This window comes from Dermacentor silvarum, chromosome 6 (assembly GCF_013339745.2).
Source record: "Dermacentor silvarum isolate Dsil-2018 chromosome 6, BIME_Dsil_1.4, whole genome shotgun sequence".
In the NCBI taxonomy this organism is placed as follows: Eukaryota; Metazoa; Arthropoda; class Arachnida; order Ixodida; family Ixodidae; genus Dermacentor; species Dermacentor silvarum.
The window spans coordinates 31,935,551-31,960,900 of record NC_051159.1 but is presented as its reverse complement, the minus strand read 5'-3'; the positions used below and the strand labels follow the sequence as shown (position 1 = coordinate 31,960,900).

The following is a 25,350-nucleotide window of genomic DNA, read 5'->3' as shown; positions in this document are numbered from 1 at the left end:
GGCATAGATAGAAGAAAACATTTTAATATGTGTTCTATTATAGAATACGACCATTCAGAAATCAAATTATAAAGGTAGACGGGGTAGATCGGATACGCTAGACATTATTAACAGCGGAATTGTTTAAGCTTGAGCTCCAGCCGTGCCCGGCGTGGATCGGAAAATGCCCAGCGACGTGGAGAGGAGGAATGCTAGGCGAGACGAAAAGGGGAAGCAACAGCTATGCAACTTGTGGCGAGGGAGAGTGAAGTTCCGTCCGCAGCTTCGTCGAGCTGTTGGAGTAAGAGCTCGGAGAGAGTGAAAGCAGAGTATAAAAATAGCATCGCGCAGCATAGCGGATGCGAGGTGAAGAGGATGAGTCGGGAAGGTAGTAGTGGGACGCGTAAAGCTGCTGCCGACGCCGACCGCGTTTCCCCGCGTTCGCGCCGAACGCGCCCGGTATCCGTCACTGCAGCCGACGCCTCTGGCGGCGGCTCGGCAGGTTTAGACCAGAGAACTGGACACTCGTCTCTTCCGAAAGACTGAAGCGAGAGCTAGGGAAGCTGCAGCCAAGCGTCGCAGAAGAAAACATGTTAGCATTCTCAATCTCCACTGGTGTGTCAAAAAAAAATTGGCTGTGGCTTAACTCAGTTATGCCTGGGTGTGCGTAGCGAGAGGTACGATTAATATTATTGTTTAGCTTGGTTCGCTCTACGGTTACATCTTTCTCGTTTAGCTTCGTATGTCTGAGTGTTTAGGTTTGCTTGTTACCTCTCGTTAAGTTATGGTTACATTAAAGACTAGACATTTTTTAAAGTTTAACGCATTTATTTTGAAAGTGTTCATCTTGTTTCTCAATTGCCACAACGACGGCCCGATGGTCGGTGAGGCGGGAGGATAAGGGGTTGTCGCCCAATTAATTGAACACGTTTCGGGTGCTATCCTCATCTGAATCGACTCGTCTGGCCGCTTCGTACTTTACGACTCTTCTCGAGGCGTGCCGCTCGTTCTTCCTCCGTCTCCTCGGCTCGCTGCCTCCTCTTTGTTTCATTTCGATGACGAAGCCTGGCTTCCTTCAGTCTCTCCGACTCACTTTCCATATCTACCGATGAATCACACCTAGCCGCCCCTTCTATATTTACGATGCAACGTCGGCTCCTCCTCTGTTGCAACGCGGTTTCACCAGCTCCTCCTCTGACATGATGCCAGTTGCAAGCGGCGAACGCTTGCAACACAACTGCGGCGGCGGCGGCGGTGCGTCGCCTCGCCGTGGTACTCGAGCAGACGACGCCAGATGGCGCGGCGAGTGGCGCTGACAGCTGCGGCAGTTGCTAGGCAACGGCTCAGCTCGCGGTGCAGCCACAGGCCAGAGCGAAACGGTGATAATGCTGCCAGTGTAGCTCTCGCTACAAAACATTATGCGTTGCTCTGCTATCGCAAACACCATGAGATCAGCGGAGATGGAGGAAGCCCACCAAAAGTTAGACTAAGTGTGTGATTTGCCACTGCTTTACTAGGATATCCCTGGCTCCGCTGGTCTCTGGTGTTTGCGATAGGAGATCCACGCATAATTTCTTTTTTCGATCGAGTTTACTGTGTGAAATCGTTTTCCTTCCTCAAAACGTAAAGACCGCCTGTCTGAGACACTTCAACATCGTCATTCCTTAGGTCGAGAACATGGTTTCATATGCTGAGAACGCATAACAGCTTATTCGCAATTCTTTTAAATGTAGCAACCATTCGAATACCTATAGCGCTACCCTTGTTGGTCAATTTTTTATTTATTTATTTATTTTACCCTCAGGGGGGAATGGGTAAAATAAATAAATAAGTTACAGAGGGGAGTGGGTTGTTATACAAAAAATAGCTGAAACAAAAATCAGTCAGTACAGTTAATTCATACAAGTGAAGCTCGTAATTATATAATGCACACAGAAATAATTGAACAAAAAAGCAATCAGTACAGTTCGTACAAATAAAGCTCGCAGTTATATAATGTTAGCTAATGCATCATGGAACATGTTATTATCGTTAATACTAACAATGTCAACGGGAAGTTCGTTCCACTCTTTTGACGTACGAAGCAAAAAAGAGTTCAAAAAGGGCTTTGTTTTGCATAATAGAATACCTACTTTGGGATGATGATCGATGCGGCGGGATATGTACTGTGGGCAACGGAGTTGTTGGTCATGTAGGAAAGAATGGTGATACAACTTGTGAAACAGTGTTAAACGAGAAACTTTTCTGCGAGATGCTAAAGAAGGAAGTGCTAGGGAAGTTTTCATGGCGGAGATGGTCGCAGTTCTGTCATAATTAGATAATATAAAACGAACGGAGTTATTCTGGACAAGTTCAATGGAAGTTAATAGATTGTCATAGCTTGGGTCCCACACGGCTGTAGCATATTCCAGTTTAGGGCGTATTAGTGTCTTATAAAGCTGCAACGTTAAGCCACATGGAGCAGTAGAAAAGTTACGATGCAAATAGCCAAGCATGCGGTTAGCATTGTTGATAACGTACTCAATATGTAGCGACCAAGTTAGATTAGTCGTGATGTGAACTCCTAGGTACTTGTAATAGTTAACAGAATCCAAAGGAATGTTGTTAGGATAATAAAGAGGTGAGCTAGTGGAAGTTCTAGATACACGCATGACTTTGCACTTTTTAATATTTAGGTGCATTAACCATTTTGCGCACCAGTTAGATATAGCGTCAAGGTCAGATTGCAATAGCTTAGTGTCGTCATCGTTAGTAATTTCCCGAAAAATAACACAGTCATCGGCAAAGAGATGAATGTTAGATGACTATAACTGATGAGAGGTCATTAATATAAATAAGAAATAACAGGGGGCCTAAGACAGAACCTTGCGGAACGCCGGAATGAACTTCGCAAAAAGAAGTATGACCGTTTGCAGCAACAAATTGTGATCTCTTAGTGAGGAAACATTCAATCCACTTTAAGACGTTACTGTCAAGATTTAGTTAGTAAGTTAAAGTAACAGTCTACAGCAAACCTTATCAACCGCTGAGTATGAGCCTGATCAATTTTTGTCTTCAGGTCAACAACGCGGGATTATTTATGGAAGGACACACAGAGACTGCGACGTTGCAACAATATGACAGCGTTTGGAATGTCAACCTTCGCGGTACGCTTTGTGTGATGCGACACGCTCTGCCCCATTTGCGTCAAAGCAAAGGTTCGTGGCGATTTATGATTACCCGTAACATATCCGCTGCCGTGTAGTTAATTTGTGTGTCATTGGCCTATATGTCGCATTCCAGGCTGCAAAAACGAATGAACACCATTGCTGGCGACGCTTAGAAAGGGTTGCACAATGAGCTTTCGTTTGGCCTCACAAGGGAGTTTTAGGTAGCCCCGAGCCCATCTTTTTGTATTCTGTTGTATTCTACATAAACAGATGCTGAGTAAAGCACCTGGTCAACGAATGCAAATGAAATTTCTCTTTAAAAATTTCTGCATACAGTACATCATGATTACTTGACAGTGTTGACACGTAATATAATAGGAAGCTGGACAGTGAAGAGAAATCTAAAATAATCTGTTATTTTTTACGTTTGTAAGGGCTACATCCATATTAACAGAAGGTACAATTTTAATTCAGAAGAAACGCAAGCAACAATATCTTATAAGCTAATGCTGTTAATTTGAAGGAGGGTACATCAATGCATTGACAGACAATATTCACTTCTGAGTTCGACTGCCCGCATATACATCAAATGCCATAAAAAGAAAAAAAATTGTAAAACAGAAGGTTGACGGCAATATTTTACGTGTGAAACCCTACATGAGATATAGACCATTATCGTGAGCAGTTTGCTCTAGAGAAACGAGATGGTACTTTCAGCGGTGCGTCCCACGTTGCCTCAGCTAAAGCGCCCGAATACGAAACCATTACAACTTCTGTCCTACTTCTGCGCTGTCAGCTGCCGGAAGTACAACTGAGTGTTCGCTAACGCGCTGTGCTCCATTCAAGCAGTAAAATGTGGAGCGGTAGAGGGAAAACGTGCGCTGTATTTGGCTGCAAAAATAGAGACTGGCATATATAGGAATGGAATCCGTGGCCAAGTTCATGGAACCCTGCTACACCTCGACAGCCGGTGTCGCCTGCCTTTCGTGATGCACAGTTGTTTTGTTGTTGTTTTTTTCGAGACAGACAGACAAAGAACGTCCTGAGAAGCCCTGCCCTAGGGCATAGCTGCGGGCCGCTCCCACGTGCGGACGGGTAGGCAGAGCCTAACCGCCGCATCGTGGGATCTCTGGACAGCCCATGTTTGTCGTGAAAGTTCTGGATGGCAGAGCTCCATTCTTCTTACGTGGCGCGATTGGGTACATCTAACGAGGGGCATGTCCATCTAACGAGGGGCGCTCACCAGAGCATGTGCTCTTGATTGCTAACAGCCGCACAGTCGAGGAAAGTAGAGCTAAAAGCCTCTGGTGTGATGGAATGAAAAAAAGGGCCAGGTTGGGATTGGACTTAGTCTGAAGCATGCGTAAAGTGGACGACAGAGGTCTAGCCAGTTTGCTATGAGGGAGATGATATGTACTCCTACCCAGGTGATAGGGCTTAGTGATTTCGTTGAAGGTAGCGAGAGTGTCCCGAAAATCGAGAACCCCGGCCTCTGAGCTCGCCCTTGCGCCCGCGCGGTGGGTTAGTGCGCGCGCTTGGGAGTGGGCGATGTCATTGAGATTGGGCAAGGAGTCAGGCTGGGGGCTGAGGTGCGCCGGAAACCACGAGGGTACAAAAATTTACTCATCCGCCAGCGCTGTATCCCTAACTGCCCCCCCCCCCCCCCTAAGAAAAAAGACTTCAACCCCGGGATGTTGGCAAGAATGAGCACCGCACGTTACATAGAGCAAGACACAGAACCACCGACCTCGACCTGCTTTTCGACGGCCACGTTGTCACCGCTCCCGTGAGCACAGGAGCTGACTACTCCATAATGATTTCACTCTTCGCCGGCACGTTAACGAAAGTTAAGACTGTATAGGAAAGGTACTCATACCAGGACAGCTGAAGGACAACTGAGAGCACCGACTGGAATCTGCACAAGAATTAGCGTTCGTGACCGGACCTACTTGCGACCTTCGTCATCCTCCAACATCGCTCACGAGACGTAATTCTCGGCATGGACTTCCTGAACGAACACGGCGCAGTCTTTTACCTGAAGTCCAAGTCGATAACGCTATCGGAAAACCAACGGATACCGCCAGATGGCTCTCCGAGTCGCCATACCTTGAGTGTACTCGAAGACCAAGTCAGTATACCGCCTCGCCCCAGCCTCATAATTTCTGTCAGCCCCGAAACAACCGCAGACGTATAAGGTGTCATCGAGGGCGACCAATGTGTACTGCTCGACCGTGAAATTTGCGTCGCTGACAAATTGATGCTGACAAACTTCAGCCAGGAGTTCAGACACATAAAAAATCACAGCATATCCACGAAGTGAATGATGATGAGTGGGCGAAGCAGCGGGGGATCATTCGGGTAAAGCACAGCTACAGACGAGAGATTAAGAGAGCGCGCGTCGGGAACGAGAGAGAAAATTACACCATCTTCCCGTAGGGGCACCCTGAGTAGTATGCGAAGCAGCCATAGGGTCGACTCAAGGTAGTTTTATCAGCTGTATAAACTTGGACATGCAGCAGCACCAGCAACGCGCAGAACTGTTGTCGACGCCGTCGGCGTTTTGCCCGCGTTCGCACCGAACGCGCGCAAAGTGGAACCGGAACCGGAAGTGGAACCGGAATTGCAACCAGAAGTGGAAGCGGAACCGGAACGCCATCTAGTGAACACTTCATAAAACTACAGGCGGCTACGGACACACAACGCCATCTATTGAGCAATTCATAAACTAGAGGTGGCTACATACTACTACTACTACTACTACTACTACTACTACTACTACTACTACTACTACTACTACTACTACTACTACTACTACTACTACTACTACTACTACTGCAGAGGAGGGAACGACCCACACCCTAAGGAGCTTCGCCCCTAAAAGGGCACAACGATCGCATGCATCGAGGAAATTGTGGAACCCAGCAATGGGCTTGCCCTCTCGGATTCCGTCGCATCTACTTCGACGGCCCTAGTTCCCGAGCCATCTTTCCACATATATCTAAGTCTTTCTGAGCATCAACAACAAAACCTTCAAAGTCTTCTACACGGGCACAAAGGCTGCTTTTCGGTGTCATCAAAGATTCGACAAACTCCAATCGGTAAATATTGCAATATAACTGAAGATTGTGCTCGACTACTCCGCCATATCTCCTGCCAAGTTTCGTCACGAGAAGGAAAAGCTATAAAGCAACAAGTTGACCAAACGCTCCACGATCCAGCCATCTAAAAGCCCACGGGCGTCTCCTGTAGTCTTAGTGAAGAAGAAGGATGTAAGTCTGCGTTTTCTCGTTGACTATTGTCGCCTCAACAAGGTCACGAAGAAGGATGTATACTCCCTCCCACGGATAGATGACGCAATAGACCGACTCTACAACGCAAAATATTTTTCGTCCATGGATCTTAGAGTGGCTACTGGCGAATCGAAGTTGACGAGAGTGACGAAAAGAATGCCTTTATATGCCGGACGGCCTCTCCGACTTTTTGCAGTTTTGCCTTTACTCGGCGCCTGCAACATTCCAGCGCGTGATGGACACGGTCCTAGCCGGCCTAAAGTGACAGACGTGTCTCGTCTACTTGGATCACGTCATCATCTTTGCCCGCAACTTCGACCTGTATAATACCCATATAATACCCCTATTCGCTTTCAAGAGCGTAAATTATTTTACAGTGTATGTCACCCTGGCGGACATTGTGACTTAAAGAGCAAAAAGAACATCTGGTCAAGGCCTATTAATAGTACTTAAGAATATGGCACAAATCAATATTCTTCAGCCTCCTCTTGCCACCTCACAATCTGCAGTTCTAACTTTTCATATCGAAACTCTCTTACGCTGGTCCTCCCAATTTCAGTCCACGGTTCGCAGTCTAGGCGCGCGTAACTTATTGCGTGCCTACCTCTACTCCGTGTATCCCTCCTCCTCCACCAGCGACCTTGAGTCCACTCTCTTTTGAATAACGTAATTCATACATTCATTGTGCATCATTTTTCTCACTAGGTTTGTGCTAAAAAGTTTGTGCTTCTAACTCACCCCGCTTGTTCGAACAGCATTTCAGAATACCTAGCGCACAACACTGTCAATGTTTGAGCATACCTCCGTCTTCATTCGATAAACGCGAGGCCGAAATCATTTTTTCTTGTTATGCCAGGCTAACCTGGTGGCCCGACGTACAACCAATATGCTGAATTCTCGCTTCAAGCTATCCTTTGGTTTATATTATTCTTCCTATTGTCATCATCTATCCATATTGAGGACATGTCACAAAAGACAACGTGTTTCACATAATTTCACTGGGCACTCATAATTTCCTAATTGCACTCAAGATATGGTCACTGAATATTCCTACCATCATATTCACCATTTACAGAACAATTTCCTAACAATTACTATTTTCTAGGCACCATTGTCAACGTTTCCAGTGGTGCATCGTCGATTGTGGTGAGTACTGCTTTATCAAAAAGTTCACGGCTTGCAGCAATTTTCTGATGGGATTGTTTTGGGATCGGGAACCAGGGGAATGGCTTCGTTACAGGATAGGATAACAACAAAAGTTGGCGAACGCGACTTCTCTGAATACTTGCTCTCAATTCCCCCTTTTCAAATGTTGCCCAAGTTTTCATAAACATTATACCATATCAAGCGCCAGGTAACAAATAAGCAAAAGTACCGCAAAGCAGAACTGCACGGCTAGAGGCGGTACGTTAATGGGGAGATGCCAAGTATCAGTGTAATATCTGCTGCTGAGTTAACCGGGAATTCAAGAAGTGGATCATGCACATATGTGATCGGCTTATTGTTATAGCTTATTATAGCTTATTGCGCATAATAATTAAAATAGTGGTGAACTACCTGAACAATATTGCTGCTAAAGTGATATAACAGGTAAGGTTTTAAATAGACCGATGCTCAAAGGGCCCCTAAACCACCCAGAGGTCGAAATTTAGTTGTGGTGTTGCAGCTGTGCACGACTCTACAACGAACACGTAGCCGCGAGAATTTTTCGAAATGGTGCCGTAATAGCGGAGTTCCACGCGTTGGATGATCGAAATACGGACCCTCGCTCATTTCGCTCTTTCCTTCGCTACTCTCCTCGTCGGCTGGTCTCTCCTCCTCACCAACCGCCCCTCCAAATGTCATGTGACATACGTCATCGCCAAGGCGCAGTCCATTTCCGCTTATGGCACGTCCACGCTAGCGGCAAATATACCGACGACGAACCGGCCTCTAGTGCCGTAGAACGTCTGCCGCGCGAGAGGTGTCCAAAGTATACAGAATTTCGGCCGGCGCACCGCCCGCAGCACGATCAACGGGCCAATCGACGACCGCGAAGCTGCGCGCCTCCGCCACCGGCGACGAAAACATCGGCGGCAGCTCAGCTGCAGTGCACGGCTACCGACGGGAGACGACCGGCTCAGGCTGTGCTCGCATCGCAGCCAACGGCGCCGCTCATATCAGCGTATTTTCTTCTTTGTGTACATTTATTGCGAAGAGCGATAACAACGACAAGAAAATATTGCGGCTTGTGAACGTCAGTAATTCATTTCGAAGCGCCGTCCGCTTGAGCTCTGAAGGGAAGCGGGAAAGGCCTAGCGACGATATCGGCGCCGTCGAGCGATCAGCGGCGCTTAGGCTGCCGCACAAATGAGTCCCGGTCTCAACTTCTCTACGTACGGCAAGGAAATCTCGCCGTTCGCGAGCAAAACCGCTGTCGAACGGCGGCCCGCGAATGGCAAATGGCGTGCGGCGAGAGAAAGAGAGTGCAAGCGAGAGAGGAAAGGCAGGCAGGTTAAGCAGAAGTCAGTTTCTGGTTTGCTACCCTACACTGGGTTGGGGGATAAAGGGGTTGGAGAGTGTGCAAAGAGAGAGAGAGCGAAAAAAAACACACACAAGAAGAAGACACAGGCATAGGTAACAAAGGAGGCGTTCCAATCACAGACGTTCACACAGGCCAGTGGACTCAGGAACCGCAGGAGCGCTTGCACGGCCTTCTGATGCGATGTTGAGTCGCGTCGATGTTGCAGAATTCTTTCTTCCGATAACGGCTGGTCGTCCAACTGGTTCAGCACGACGGAGAGCGATTGTCTCTGCACACTGTATTGCGGGCACTGATAAAGAACATGACGAATCGTTTCCGTGTCTCCACAGTTGTCAGATGCTGCACTGTCGGCCATCCCTATGCGGAACGCGTAGGCATTGGTGAACGCGACGCCCAACCATAGCCTACATAGAAGGGTCGCATCTCTTCGGGGAAGTCTTGTTGGAAGTCGAAGGCTTAATGTTGGATCCAAGGTGTATAATCGGGCGTGGATAAAATGTGGTTTATTCCAGTCTGATGAAGTGCATTGGCGTGCAAGTAGGCGGAGCATGCTTGCAGCATCTGTCCCAGACAGCGGGATCGATAGGCGGTTGTCTTGTTCATGAGCTGAACGAGCAGCTTGATCGGCACGTTCATTGCCAATAATTCCACTGTGACTTGGCAGCCACTGAAAGATTATTTCGTGTCCTTTCTCAGTCAGGTGGTGTATGGCCTCTGTGATTTCGAAAACCAGTTGTTCCTGTGAACCGCGCCGGAAGGCTGACAGTAAACTCTGCAGTGCCGTCTTCGAGTCGCAGAAAACGGACCATTTGTGGGCTGGTTCATCATTAATAAAGTGTAGTGCGACTCGAAGCGCTGCCAGTTCTGCTGCTGTCGACGTTGCCAAGTGAGATGTTTTCATCTTGATAGTGATGGCTTTTTCTGGAATAACGACAGCGGCGGTGGAGCTGTTCTGCAAGACGGTGTATTATGTGGGTGTAATTCCGGTACTTTTCATATAATAGGAGTAATGTAAGCTGTTTAAGAGCCGGCGATGACATATCTACTTTTTTCCGGACGCCAGGTACTGTCAGGTTGATCGTTGGCTGAATGAGGCACCATGGAGGAGCGGAAGGTCTCGCGGCAAGTGTGAAGCAAGATGGTATAGCCTCACGATGTGCGGATACCATTCGGCAGAACGAGGCGTGTGGTCTCTCCGCAGGTAGAGAGGCTAGGTGATGGCAAGGAGTCCGTCCAAGGTGCCTTACGTGCATTCTTATTGCTTCAACTGCGATGTGGGTCTTTATGAGGTGGTCTCTGGCGATTGCAATAGTTGCCGCCGTTGACGCACTTCGAGGAAGACCTAGACAAATCCGGAGGGCCTGGGCCTGCACACTTTACTTGTACGTAGGCTTGTTGTACTTGTGTTAGTCAATGCTGGCAAGCTGTACCGCAAGAAACCGAGAAAAAGTACTCTATATAGTCGAAGCATAGCGCTTGTCGACATTCCTCAGGTCTTTCCAAAGAAGAAATTCAAAAGGTGACAGATGCCTGTTAACCGTTTTTTTCATGTACAATACATGGGGGCTCCATGAAACGTCTCTGTCAATTATGACACCCAGGAATTTATATGACCGCACAAATGGTATCATCTGCCCATTGATTAACACACTGTAGTGCGTCATAGGATTACGCGTAAATGCCACAAGTGCACATTTGTCAGATGAAAGCTCCAGGTCTTGATTTCGGAGATAGTGTATAGTCTGAGTGGCAGCTTTTTGGAGCCTGGCGCGCAGCTGTAGGCGTGTCACTCAGGACGCCCAAACGCGTATGTCGTCCGCGTACATTGACAATTTAACTGTGTTTGGAAGGTGATGAAGGAGACCAATCAGCGTAAGGTTAAACAACGTAGGGCTCAGTACGCCACCTTGGGGGACGCCACAGTAGGTGTAATGCAAAGTGCTGCCGTCCTCGGTGCTCACAAAGAAAGATCGCCTAGAGAGATCGCTATGAATCCATCTGAACATCCGACCACCGAGGCCTATCTCTTCGAGAGCGGCGAGGATTCATGTGTAACGTTGTCGTACGCCCCTTTGACGTCGAGGAAGAAAGAAGCGCACAGATGTTTACACCCTTTTTGGTGCTGAACATAGGTAACCAGGTCGACGACATTATCAATCGACGAGCGGCCGCGTCGGAATCCTGCCATGGCATCTGGGCAGACGTTGTGGTATTCCAAGTACCACTCCAGGCGTCCGAGGATCATCCGCTTCATCACTTTTCCCACGCAGCTCGCCAATGCAATCAGACACTACGATGAAAGCTCCAACGGAGACTTTCCAGCCTTCAGTAGCGGAACTATGCGACTAGCCTTCCAGCTTGTGGAAAGTGTGCCAGCTCACTAGGATTCATTATAGATTTCAAGAAGAACACTCCTCGCCCGCTCACCCAGATGACACAGAGCTCTGTAAGAAATTCCGTCAGGTCCGGGTGACGACGTGTGTCTGCACAAAGCTAGCGCCACCTTGAGTTCATGGATTGAAAATGCAAAATCCATGCGGGGGTCACGTGGTGGCGGGAAACTGATGAAACGTGATAAGTTGGAAGCTGCGCGTTGCCCGGATAGTCTGGCACAGAAGTCTTCTGCGACATCAATATCTGGTCGTTGTTGGAAGAGGGCCACAGCCTTGAATGGAGACCGTTGTACGGGTGGCGTCCTGAGCCCTCGCACCAGTCCTCCATAAGTGCGATAGGGGCTTGCGAGGGTCCAACGATTCACAGAAGCAGTCCAGCGTTGTGACTCTAGCTTATCTAACCGCCGCTGGATCTTCTTTTGTAGGCGTCTAGCGGTCCGCAGATCGTCCAGTGACTTCGTGCGTCGGTATCTACGTTGGGCACGTCGCCGTATAGCTCGAAGTCGCTCTAATTGTACGTCAAATTCAGTGAATCTCGAAGAGCTCATTAGAGTACCTGTACTGTCTTGCACTGTGGTTTTGATTATGTCTTCCAAATTATGTAATAAATTACCTTGACATTGGTCTTCAATAACAGCCTGGAATTTGAGCCAGTCCAATCTTCGGATGGTATCACTTGATTTCGACGACGACAGTCCTCTGATCTTAACATATGTGGGAATATGGTCACTCCAGTGCGTTTCAATGTCCGCAAACCATCCTGTACGCCTGACGAGACTTCGTGATACGAAGGCCAAGTCAAGCCGCGTAAAAAAACTAGGACTGCCGTCATTTAAAATGACGGGTTTTAAATGACGGCGTGCGGCGAGTAACGTGCTACCCGCTGTGGCTGCCGTGCCGGCACGTGTTCATGCGGAGCGTGCCGCTATGGACCCTGTGTTGTGCGCACGTCTAAAAAAGGCCAACACTGTCGCACTCTGTTCGTGCAGCTAATCAGACCGGTAAGCACGACTGTGTTGGATGGAACGGGAGCGATTCGGCACTTGCGTTGCGGGCTGGAATTACCGATTCGCAATGGCGCACAAGCGAGTGACAAGACGAGAAAGAGCAGGGAGCGCGCGTATCTGCTAGCAGACAAACCGGAAGTCGTAGGTCCTTGTTCGACCAATGGGCGCCGTAACCGCTGTTGACATCACCAGATGGACCCTGCTGACATCGTTACGACCTCTGTGGATACCGGAAAAGCCAGGAGAGGAGGACGGCATCGTTTTTTTTTTCTATTTTATGGCGTGACCGCGGCGCGTATCGCTGCAGCGTTTGGCATCGTTGATCGTGACGGCATTCTGAACTCGATGCGCGTGTTTACCTGAAATGTTCAATAAAATTTTCGGGTGGTTTAGGGGCCCTTTAAAAGAGTGGTATCCAAGAACTCCCAGTGTCCTAGAATATCTACTATACGATGTCGCGAGATTAAAGTTCGAGGAGTCCAGGACTTGCTCAGGGTTAGGTACGAACGACAGAAAGCTGAGCTAGTTGATAAGGATTCATAATGCAAAAAAATGTAAGGCGTGCAGACACGGACACAAGGGGAGAGAAGTGGACAAGCAAAGCAGCAGCTGATAATCGGCGTTTGTGTTGTTCACTTCTCTTCTCTTGTTTACATGTCTGCACGCCTTACATTTTTTGTATTGTTAGGTGCGAGCAAACTTAGACTCTTCACTACTATACGCGAGCAGTACTCGTCCTTGCTGTTTGTATAAGTATCATCAAAGACGAGCAATACTCGCTCATGACGTGCAGCTGCTGCTTTGCTTGCCAGCGTCGAGCCATACTCGTTACCTTCGGTCCTCGCCAGGTGTTCTAGTTTTAGTGCTTCAATGTGTTCTTTAATGCTTTCGATTCCTTTTGCTATCACCTGTTCGGATGATTACGCTTGATTTACACGTGTGTTGTAGGAGAGCCTACTGTTTAGAGCCGTTGCCTTTCATTAACATTTAGGGTGAATATAAAGTTACACCTCTGCATATATTTTCCGAATCAGGATCTAATGTGAAATATTTTGATGCAAAAACATTTTTTGGAAATATTGTACACTTCTTTGAAATGAACTTGGGAGTTGAATGGATAAAGTGTGTGGAATATTTACAGGCTAATTGAACACTTATATATACTCGCTTTATCACAGTACCCAAGTAGTACATGAATTCGCTAATACGTTTTCATGGTGTCCTACAAGAAATAAGTATGGCAGCGTCTAAAAGTTTTGAAGGGGATGACAGGCATTTAAGGAAGTATTTACATCCGAAGATTAGAGTTTGTGGGTGATCGCCTTTGAGAATGAATAAATGATCGTCTCATCTTGTTGAATACGTTAGTCCAAAGGCGTAGTTTGTACCTCCTATGTTCACGGGAAGACTTAATGTTTTACCGAATTTCAGCTTTGTGTGAAAATATTGTACAGGCTATGGGTGATATGCTATGCAAGGATGAGCTCTGTAGGTTAAATACCTAATAAATTAGCTTATACAAGGGCGGAGGAGCACGACACTAGTGTATTCCGACCTGCGCAAGAGCCTTGCCCTCGTTTCTGGCAGAACTTACCACGTAACAGAGTTTGGAGTGAGATGTAAAGGGGAGCCTTTATTGGTGATAGGTGGGCAAGGTTAAAAATTGCCCGCACAGTCACAGCAATTGCAGTGAATAGGTGAATCCATTTGCAAGGGCTTGCAGATGATATCGCTCTATTCAGCAACACTGAGGATGAAGTGCAACAAACTATTGAGCACCCTAATCGAGAAAGAATACAAAAGACAAAGTTAATGTTTAATATCCTGGCAAGGGAGCACGACTTCATGATCGCCAATCAGCCTCTAGAGTCTGTGCAGGACTACGTTTCTCTAGGTCAGTTACTCACAGGGGACCTTGATCATGAAATTAAAGAAGAATAAAAATGGGTTGCAGTGCATACTCCAGGCATTACCAAATCCTCACTGAGCACTGCCACTAGTTATTAAAAGGAAAACGTACAAGCAGTGCATTTACCGGGACTAACATACAGGGTGTTTCACCGAACACTTTCAAAATTTATTTAAGGTTGCCTGTGGCAGATTAGCCCAATTCTAGTTAATGAGCTGGTCTACTCGAAGAGGCGGACATTACTCACACAAACAATTGAAATGCATAATCTACTAATTAACAAAAAATTACTAATTAAGTTTTTAACTAATTACCTGATGGCTCATATTGTAATTTACAAATTGTAGCCGTGGAGTTCGCAAGGCGGATCCACTTGGAACGAATTCTCAGGATGACACCAGTTTCGATATATTAATTCCCGAACTTTGCGGAGAAATGCATTGGCGTTCTAGTTAATTTTGTGCTTCAATGCATAAAGCGACGTTTTCTTAAGAAACTAACTGGAACGCCAATGCATTTCTCCGCAAAGTTCGGGAATTAATATCTCGAAAGGGGTGTCATCCTGAGAATTCTTTCCATGTGGATCCGCCTTGAGAACTCCACGGCTACAATTTGTAAGTTGCAATGTGGGCCATCAGGTAATTAGTTTAAAACTTAATTAGTGAATTTCTGTTAATTAAGTCAATTATGCATTTCAATTTCTTGTGCAAGTAATGTCCGCCTCTTCGAGTAGACCAGCTCATGAACTAGAATTGTGCTATCTGTCCCAGGCAACCTTTAAGAATTTCTGAAAGTGTTCGCTGAAACACCCCGTATAGGGCCGAAACTTGGAGTTTAGCAAAGCTCGAGAACCAGGTATGGACCGCGCAACGAGCGATGGAACGAAAATTGTTAGGCGTGGAGTTAAGAAGGTGGATCAGAGAGCAAACGGGGATAGCCGATATTCTAGTTGACATTAACAGAACAAAATGGAGCTGGGCAGGCCATGTAATACGTAGGGCAGGTAACCGGTGGACCATTAGAATTACAGATTCCGAGAGAAAGGGGAGGGTAGTCGAGAACGGCAGAAAATTACGTGGGGTGATGAAATTGGCAAATTTGCTGGCAAAAGCTGAAATCAGCTAGCGCAACACAGAGGTAACTGGAGAACGCTGGGAGAGGCCTTCATCCGGCAGTGCATAGAAAAATAGGCTGGTGATGGTGATGATGACATTTTTAAGCGGTCGAATGTTTTATGTATGCCTTGTAGACAATGTTTCCCTGCGTCACGGCTGAACTGAATGTGACGCGAGTTCATTTCTTGAGTGCAGAACATGTTATGCGCAACGTGAGGACGAAGTTTAAAGTTTGTGTTTTACTTTAGATGTTCCCAGTATGTTCCTTAGACCAGCGCTCCAAATCATTTATGCACAAATCATTTATGCATCATATCCGTAGAATTTCGCCCGCTCCTTTGGGAAGACTGCAAATGGGGGCAACGTTAAGATCGTACCACGCAGACAATTTATAGTGTTTTCGTCTGTTGCGGCCTTTGGATAAATTACTTATCGCCGTGCTTGAAAGCCCTGGAGAAATGGCGTACGCATCTTTTCACAGTGTTCTAGAATAACCAATTTGGTGAGTGAACTAAAATGTGCACTCACCAAATTCAAATGTTCAAATGTGTGGCCGAATTGTGAGCGAATGAGAGGATTACACGCATTTTATTCTACCTTCCTGGGAAACTAAATATTGCACGAAATCTACATTTCCCTGGAATGAGGGTATTGGGTGGCATCTTAGGAGTGACGTTCAGCCGAATTAAAGCTTTGAAGGTTAGTTGAATACCCATATTGTATTCATGAAGGCTTTCTACGAATCGCTTCCGACGTCTACCCGTTCTTCTTCTTTTTTGAGCAAATAGCGTGGCCGCCAATTACATTTTCAGGTAATGGGGCAATCTAATAGGCCATAATAGGGTAATAGGGAAGAAAAAAGAACGAGGGGTCCAAATTTACGCGCTAAGAGGTGTGCGTTGATGTAAACAATACGAGTGTTCGATCAGTGATACTTTGGTAGATATAAACCTTTAAGCGACACAAATCTTTCATCTGGCATTTGTGACATTTCTGATAGTGATGGTGTGCTCCATCCGCATCAGCATGGTTTCGAAGATGGCAACGCAGACTATTGATGTCATCGGAACCAGATGTGGCGGCCTTAAGATACTAGACACCACTGACGCGTGTACACAGACACTGCGACTGTAGTGCGGAAAGTTAAGTCTACCATAACTCGACGGAACAAGATAGCTAAGCGGTTTTCTCTGTGTTTCGTACAGAAGTGCACTAATGGAATGAGAAATAGGGCAGCTTTGGGCGACATGGTCATTGTATAGCCTTAAACCACCGCACCGGGCTGACATCTATAGTATACCGTTCAGCCATATCCACTTTCGCTGACAAGAATAGTCTTGTGGGAGGCGGCGCGAAGCGGTAGCCGCCTTGGTAACGGCTTATTTAGACCGATCATCCATGATGCCGCAGGATCTCTGGAGCGGCAGATACCGCGGCCGCTCAGTTCGAGCGCGCCAGCGTGTTCCTTTTCTCGCGCTATATGCACGTGAGCCGTTTTTTTTTTTCACCGCTCTGGAGGCAATAGTGGCGCCGCTGCAGGGCCCCCCTCCGAGCGCGAAGCCCGATTAAAATATGTGCGAAAGGCGCGCTTATAGAAAGAAGAGAGACTGCAAGCCTATATAGTACATGAGTGACAATTTGTAGCGTTCGTTAAGAAGTCCTTGTAAAGTCCGTGATGCGGCGAAGAGCACAAATAGCTCTCTTGTGGTCGTGGCTGAGAGTGTCTGGACGCAGGGCGCAGTCTTTGGCATTGAGTACGTCGTCTTGCGTTGTCAACGTCTGCCCGCCCATTGAGGTACAACTCGGCAAGTAGAGTTGAGGCGTATTGGCCGGTCCTTGGAGCGTATACCGACAGTTCAGGCCGTTGAGGGGAACAATACTGAAGACAGTGTCATCGAACGGCGTGCAACGGTGGCAGTAGTGAAGAACTGCAAGTGTCGCTGTGCCTTGCTGACCTTGCTGATTCATGCTGCGTCACCATTTCAGGTGCGGGTACGGTTGTGTAGGGCCAGGTATTGTGACGACCAGCAAGACCTTGTTCTCGAGATGGCGCGTTCAGTCTGGTCATTGCCCATTTTTTGCGTAATTAGGCAGTGCTTTCGTCAGAGGGGCTACGGAAAGCAGATGCTGTCGTCCTTGGTAGCTTCAGGGTCACGCAGTTCGAGAGAGATGTACCAGGAAGCACCGGCAGCGGAGGTTGTGAGCGAGGCGCAGCCACAGTGATGCCGTAGTGCGAAATCACGACCTGCCTCAGATTCTCGTAGATGCCCGGGCCTAAGTCGCAGCTCTGAAAGAAGACCATCCGGCCGCTCGCGACTTGTGTGGAGATAGCGCATGTGCTGGTCACTCACGTTGTTGACGCATCAGTGATTCTCGAGCTGAAGAAACGAGATGGCAGAGCTACTCCTGCAAAACGTCGGCCGGCCATGCATCCGCGAAAGGTGCAAGCACTGAACGTCGGAACGCTCGCTTGCTGCTACGTGCGGCAAAATCTCAAATGCTGATAGCGTCAGGGTTGCAGTGGTCGCTGAAGGCATCGCGAAATTTGTGCTTGTGGCATTGCCGTGCTTGCGAGAGTGAAATTTGCGCCTAGTGAAGCCGGTGGGAGAGTCTCTGAATCGGTGATGAGTGAGGTGCCCCCGAACGAAAAGCGCATAGCTTGCGGGGACATCCGAGGAAGGAGAGCAGCGGGCTGTAGAATAGCCGAAAGCGCTTGCGTTTGCACCAGTGAATTCCTTAGAAGAGTCATTGCGCAGTTGCCTTTGAGATAAAGAGGATACTCAACGACGGAGTCGAGGTTTGATGCTGGGGCCGGCGCGTGCTGGCGATCGCCACGGGTGGGCGCAAGCGATGAGGGACGACAAGACGTGGAATCACGTGACGGTTAAAATGGCGAGAGCTGTTGTGACTAAGTGCTGGAGGTGGCGTAGTAAGCAAGGACGCGCATGTCCTGGTAGAAGTCGAGGCCGGGGGTGGGTGCACCGGAGCCTGGAACGCAGCCGGAGCCTGGAACCTTGTTGATACGGAAGTGGCTGTACAGCTGGACGAATCAGATGTCAGGCATGTCGATGTAGAATTCCCGGACATCCTACAACCGCGGGTCGTCTGCCGGACCGCGTGAGGCCACGTCACTCTGGCCTTGGTAGTGTCGCTGCGTTAAGGCTGGCCTGACTGGGCTCGGTCATCCGGCGTCGCCAATTTGAGGGAGGCGGTGCGAAGAGGTGGCTGCCGTGGCCACGGTTTATTTAGACCGGCCAGCCATGGTGCCGCGGGATCTCGAAGCGGCATATACAACGGCCGCTCAGGTCAAGCGTGCTAGCGCATTCATTTTCTTGTTGCTGTTGCCTAAACTAGCGCTACATGAATGTGAGCCGTCTTCTTCTTCATCGCTCTGGAGGCGATAGTCGCGCCGCTACAGTCTCCTTTATCATGTCCGAAACCATGCTTCACTTGGTGAGCGTTTAGGAGCGGCTCATATGTCTTCGAATCAATTATTCGTTGCGCTAAAGGCTAATTGAAGCTACCTACCGTTATTCGAAAACTACCTGAACAGCATAAAAAATCGCCCACAAATGTGTCGTGTCAGCACAATAATGCTGCTTTAACTTAGTTTTATCGTGCGCGTGGGCCGAGATGTTGGCAGTTCTGTGCAGTAATTTCCAGCACCAACCCAATATAAGTTATTCTGCCAGTAACTGTTTTCTGCAGGAACAGCTTGCTTTGGCTATGCTTGTCATTCAAACAAGGAAAGTCTCGACAGAAGTTCCTTCTTTCCGCTGTTTCTCAATCTCGAAGCAAGCCTCTTTGTGGTCACCTTCCAAGGTCGCCCGACTATCCCATGTAGCACACAGTCTTGGAAACGTCGTATTAATGGATTCAACGTCGAAAACAGATTTTTGACCAAAATCGACGCTTTAGAAACGTCGCAGGCACGACAGCTTAAAAACGAGGGGTGAATACGTCTTGAAAACGTGTTTAGAAGATTAGCTGTATCTGTTCAATTACCTAGCGTACCGGGTTTTCGACAGCACCGTTTTTGAAGGGAGAATTCGTCATTTGTCCAACCTTACGCAAGGTGGCGATACCGTCGCCACATTGGTCACATGACCACGGTGTACATGTCCAAGCTTGTGACCGCCGCTGCCGGCTCCCGCGTGAAACTGGCCTGTGCATAGTTCCGTAATTGCGCTTGGTTTGGGCTGTCGTGTGTTATGCCTGTTTTCGGTTGTGCTGTCCTTTGTCATTGTGATGAGTGAAAGGAAACGATGACGACGAAGTGCGCGCCGGTTCTTTCGCGATTTGACTACGCATGTGAGTGATCTCGCGAAATCAGCGATGGCCCAGTGGTATTGGACCATCGTTGATTACTACCTTATCTGCCTTATCAGGCTTACTACCGTGAGTTGTAAGCTTGATAAGGCAGAGAAGACGCAAAAACGAAATCCGGGGGACAATGCTTCCCGCACTTTCTAGTGAGGGATATCATGGATTTCGACAGTATTTACACAAATGTTAATTTGCTGTAAGCCTTCATTGAAGGCTTACGCTGCGCTCTAAATGAAGCAAAGGCTCCACCTAGAGAGTTTAAGAACTTATCTGGCGCCAAAACGTCCCAGATACAAGCGAAAATTCAAATTCACGACGTCATCCTTCTGTGACGACACTGAGGTTTCGAGAAAAATTTAGAGAAAAAAATGTTTGGCTTTGGTTTGGTCAATCATTCCGCAACGTTTTCTTTAACAAACTGAAGAAAATACAATTGTTAAAGAATAATTTATCATCGTTAACTGGTTTCGAGGGGGTCGCAAGAGAAAATGCATACACGTTTGCCACCGATCCGTACGTCTAAAGGTGCCCAAATGTTTTATCTAGCTCTGAAAATTTAAGTATATGTAATTCACCACGTTGCAAATGAACACTGCCCACAGTCTACAAAACAAAATGTACGACGATTACAATAATCCCTATTCCGAAATTTGAGCGCAGCTCTATACCTGTTTTCATTTCGCGATAGATCGAGGCAAATAATTTGAGACCGAAATACCGCACCGAATGGCAGTGGGCCAGTGCCGTCAGCGCCTTCGTACAGGGAATGCCAGTATGGCAACACTGGCATGATGAGCGGCCTCGAAGCCAGCTGTGAAAGAAGACGACGACGAAGGTGCGAGCAGTGGCACGAGCGCGAGCGGAAATATGGGAATGCTGACATGATTATCGGCATAGGAGAGAGCTGTGAAAGATGACGAACGCGCGAGAAGTGGCACGAGCGCGTTCGCGCGGTTACGCTGAGGGACACTGACGGTCAACGCAATAAAGACGGCTAACCTGATCCTCTGGGAGTGAGCAGACACCACACCAGCCGCACCCCCTAATAAAATAAAAGTGCGCAACTTCCATGGTCCTCAGATGGAAATCATGAAAGCTACAAAGAATCTTCGTGTGAATAAAACAGTCGGTTATTTGTTATAGAATGTCCGTACATTGACAAAAAATTTATAAGGACTTCTTTGCATACACCCTCTTCAGCTGTTTTTTTTTTCACTTGTGTATGATAAAAAAGACGAATATTTTTTTTACAGTGTTCCCAAATGTTCTAGGGAAATACCTGTATTTCTCATGGTCTTAAATCCCACAAATTTTACATCACTACCCGTGAGCCAACGCCGAGGCTATATTCACATAGCATAAGGAACACTTTGCATATTTGATTTTAAAACGGCTTATCAAACACTTGTAAGTGCTGGCTGCAAGATCCATACTAAGGAAAACTTGACCATTATAAGACAGCATGGACAAATGGCTTTTTTTTTCGATCCAATATTCGAGGCCGGTCTCCTTTCATTTGTAGGTTAACGGCGTGCAGGCCGTGTTCTCGGTAGATTGGGCGCATTTATGACTCCATTGTACATCGAAGCTGTATAACTCTCGTTGGTCGGAAAATTTCGTGGCGTAAACACAAAACTCCAGGTAACCCAATGAAGGCAAACGGCAGATCTTTGCAATCAGGCACACCGCATATATATATATATATATATATATATATATATATATATATATACTTAGTGACGTCAGCACGATTTCATATAGACAACGGAGACCCGTCTAGCTACTCATTCAGTGCATTCTAAGAGTGCCGTGGGTAGACCACGGAAATTAAAAGACGCCAGAAGAACAGCGTGAATACAACGCTCGACCATTTGTGATGTTTGATGAAGCTTCGCTGGACATTCACGTTCGCAGGGCGTAATTGCGGCCATTTTTTGTTTTCATTTAAATGCTTGCATTCCGCATTACGCGTAGTCAGCAGATGCGAGACTTTACTCGTGGATCTAAGAACGCGGCCTCTGGCATCGTAATGACATAATTTTCTAAAGGGTTCGATTAGGACTCTTGAAGCCAAGAGAGATAAGTGGCCGTCTCTATTGCAAAAGTAGGCATCTGAAGCTCCTGAATTTTTTATACGCTATCAGTTGCCTCAAGGCGGAAGCAGCAGTGCGTGCTGTAGTCCAGCGCCTGATTGCAGTTTGCAGTGACCGTCTAGTGTCGTGCCCTGTGGCGCGTACGGGCTGTCATGAAAGACAGCAGAATCGCTTTCGCTTCTGACTGTTTATAAGGTGAAAGCCTTAGGTGTCTATGTTGGCAGTGCCTTTGGCGGTGACCTTGGGGAATTTTCGCCGTGACGAAATAAGGCCGACGCCGCAAGAAAGTCTCGGATTGACCTCACCATTCTCAGGGAGGTTCCTGTAAACAAAGTAAATAAGTGGCTTTGAAAAGAAAATTTGGTATATTTGGTCTGGGTGGGAATTAAACCCGGGCCTCCGGGGTGCGAGACGAGCACGCTTCTCTGAAGCCACTGTTGCTCCATGGTTCTGGCTTATTAAAGGTGTGGCCTAGTGCGTGCACAAACATGCTGCACTTTAGGTACTACGTTAAGTGTTCAAATGCGGCGTTCAGGAGGTCGCCTTAATGCTACACGTGTACTTCCCATTGCGGCTCGTTGTGTCTTGCGAGAAGTCTAGCCCCGATTGTATAACTTAATGCATTGCCAATATGTCTTACAAAGAAATCAAACACCGATTGTATAAGTTCATCTATTACCAAATGGGCAGCAGGCTTTTGCCATCTCGTGTTACAAGAATGGAATACCTGCCGAACGTTCGGCCTCCTATGGTGATGACCATAAAAAATATTTTAAAACTATTAAGTAATAAAGTGAGCTTTGTGGGAAGCCCGATTGAAGTGCTCTAAATTCAATTCGCAGTGTATGTTTGCAACTGAGACCTCATTTGTAGCTAAACGAAAGTTTGTTATATATTCCTTGAAGCTCCACGTAAGATAGACGTTGTCGCCTAATTGTCAGACTGTGTCAGTATTAGTAAAAATGTCCCGCAGATGCACTGTGGGCTGACAACGGTACCACAATGACCAGCCGTTGGTTTTCGCCAATTGATCTCGCAAATATGGAGCTGAGCGCTCTTGCATTCCGTAGCAAAAAAACGAGGCTCACAATGGCGGGAATAGAATCATCCTCTTGTTCTTAAACTGTTGCGCATACGAGCAATTATAATCTACGTGTCAAATCAGCCTGGTAATCTATAGGAATCCAATAACGATGAGTTAGGCACACCTTACATGAAGGCTGTGTTTTGCCCACGCAGCGTTATTAAATGTGGAATATTTATTTATTTATTTATTTATTTATTTATTTATTTATTTATTTATTTATTTATTTATTTACCCTCAAGGCCAAAGGCATTACAGAGGGGAGTGGGAAAAATACAAACAAATACAGCAGCAAGATACAGTGAGTAATAACAATTTCGAACAGGCAATGTACTTAAGTAATGGTGGTTAGTGCTTTGCGAAAACGTTGGTTATCAATGACTGATACAATGTCAGCAGGAAGGTGGTTCCACTCGATTGCTGTGCGCGGAAGGAAGGACTCAGAAAATGTTTTCGTTTTACAAAATGGAGTACCTACCTTATAGCGATGATCAATGCGATGGGACATATATTGCGGTGATAGACTAAGTATGTCGTGAAGAAAGGAAATATACATAGTAGTATACGTTATGAAATAAATTCAAGCGGCTAATTTTTTGACGTGCTGCTAGAGACGGAAGGGAAATGCTGGCTTTGATGTGTGTTATGCTAGCAGTGCGATTGTAGTTGGAGAGAATGAAACGAGCCGAGTTATTCTGAACAAGTTCCAGAGCAGTCATTAATTTTACATGCATAGTATCCCATACAGAAGCAGCGTATTCACGCTTTGGTCGTACTAAGGTTTTGTAAAGTATTATTTTAACTAAAGAAGGAACGGTGGAAAAGTTGCGACGTAAGTATCCTAGCATACGGTTAGCGTTGTTAATAATGTATTCTGTGCGCACTGTTCAATTTAAAGTACGTGATATATGAACACCTACGTATTTGCAAGATGTTACGGATTTTAATGGAACACTGTTCAAAAGATAAATAGGAGGAGTGTTAGTGTTCCGGGCGACACACATAACCTTGCATTTCTTGACATTTAGTTCCATTCGCCATATTTTGCACCAATTGGATAGAGCCACGATGTCAGATTTAAGAGTATTAATACCCCTATCAGTATTAATTTCACGAATGATTACACAATCATCGTCGAAAAGAAAGATGTCAGAGGATTATAGGTCAGTGTCTAATGAATGTCTGAGAATTGCCATGCTAGGGGGTAAAGTATGACCGCATGACGTTCTTGAAAACCCAGCTAAATATGAACGACGGACATTTCTTACTGAATAGTTTTACATAAGCAAACGCGCAAAAAGGCTTTGTTTTTTAACATATTACAAATAAAATATTCGGGCAGCTTCAAACACGGCCATGTGATTTTCGTTAATCTCCAGTATTCATGGAGGGGAAGGGTCTACTGATATTTCTTTTCTGATAGGTGAGCAACATGACGCCGTACAGCGTGACGAAAGCAGCCCTGGATCACCTGACACGATGCGCGGCATTTGGTAAGCACCAGTTGCTGTCAATTTAAGTCACGCCTTTAAAAGTTAAGCCACCTGAGAAAACATTGGAAGGTTATCGGGGCAGGTGCACAATCAACAGATCAGGTTTGTCATAGAGTCTGCAAACCACGCAATTTCCTTCGTTTAGACGGCACGGACTACAAGTGCTATCGCTCGTGGGCAGTAGCCGCGTCGAGTGCCAGTTGGTGCGGAACTCACGTCTCTGTAGTGGCATGCGCCGGCACTACTAACATGAAAAGCCAGCAGAACACAGAACGATCTCACTTGAGTGACAATGGTTTGAGTGATGTTCTGAATCAATTGAAATCTGCGTGTCCTTGTGAGTAAGCGAGAAGCCGGAGTTTCTATCCTTTAATCCTCTGAAGGGCCCCTCACCGCAAGATAATTTGAACCCTTATTCACCTTTAAGGTTGCAAATTATTTAGACTCAATTCCAAATTTAGGTTTTACACTAAAAGTTGTCTGGTGCCATCTAAGAAGCGTCTTACCGCACAAATTTTGCGAATAGGTTCGTAATTAGTGGAGAAAAGAGGAATCGAAATGTCGCGCTACTACTCTGCGAGATTCACCAAATGAAGCGTGTCAGAGAACACAGCTTATTTTCTAAGGTTAGAAATTCACATAATTCCAATTGTAATCATTGGAACCTGCTAGGTAGTTTCTGCGAAACTTGTATGACAGACATACATAAGTGCAAGGTTTAGCTTTCGGCAGGTGTACTTTGTTGTGCATCACGCTCTCTCTCCAAGAAAGTAATTTGGACATTTACTGTTTGTAAAGGTCACCAACTGTTGTAGAATTCTTTTTTTTATGGGGAGGGCGGAAATAAGGTGCAGGTTTAGGTGGCACACATTCTAATTGGAATCATGAAATATATATTCATAAAGAAGACGCAGTTTCGCCCGAAAGGCGAAGCATCAATTCCTATAGCAAATTAGTAGATAGCTATACGGAGTATGGATAGAAGTTT

The 25,350-nt window shown here is 46.6% G+C and overlaps 1 protein-coding gene across 1 annotated transcript in view; it reads left to right on the top strand.

The window, feature by feature from the left end:
* Positions 1 to 25,350, top strand: part of LOC119455385 (uncharacterized oxidoreductase MexAM1_META1p0182-like) — a 91,455-nt gene that overhangs the window by 37,273 nt on the left and 28,832 nt on the right. Inside the window, exons 4-6 of the mRNA XM_037716785.2 lie at positions 3,038 to 3,176; positions 7,524 to 7,564; positions 24,293 to 24,362. Of these exons, the coding sequence (XP_037572713.1) occupies positions 3,038 to 3,176; positions 7,524 to 7,564; positions 24,293 to 24,362 (250 nt within the window). The remainder of the gene's footprint in view (positions 1 to 3,037; positions 3,177 to 7,523; positions 7,565 to 24,292; positions 24,363 to 25,350) is intronic.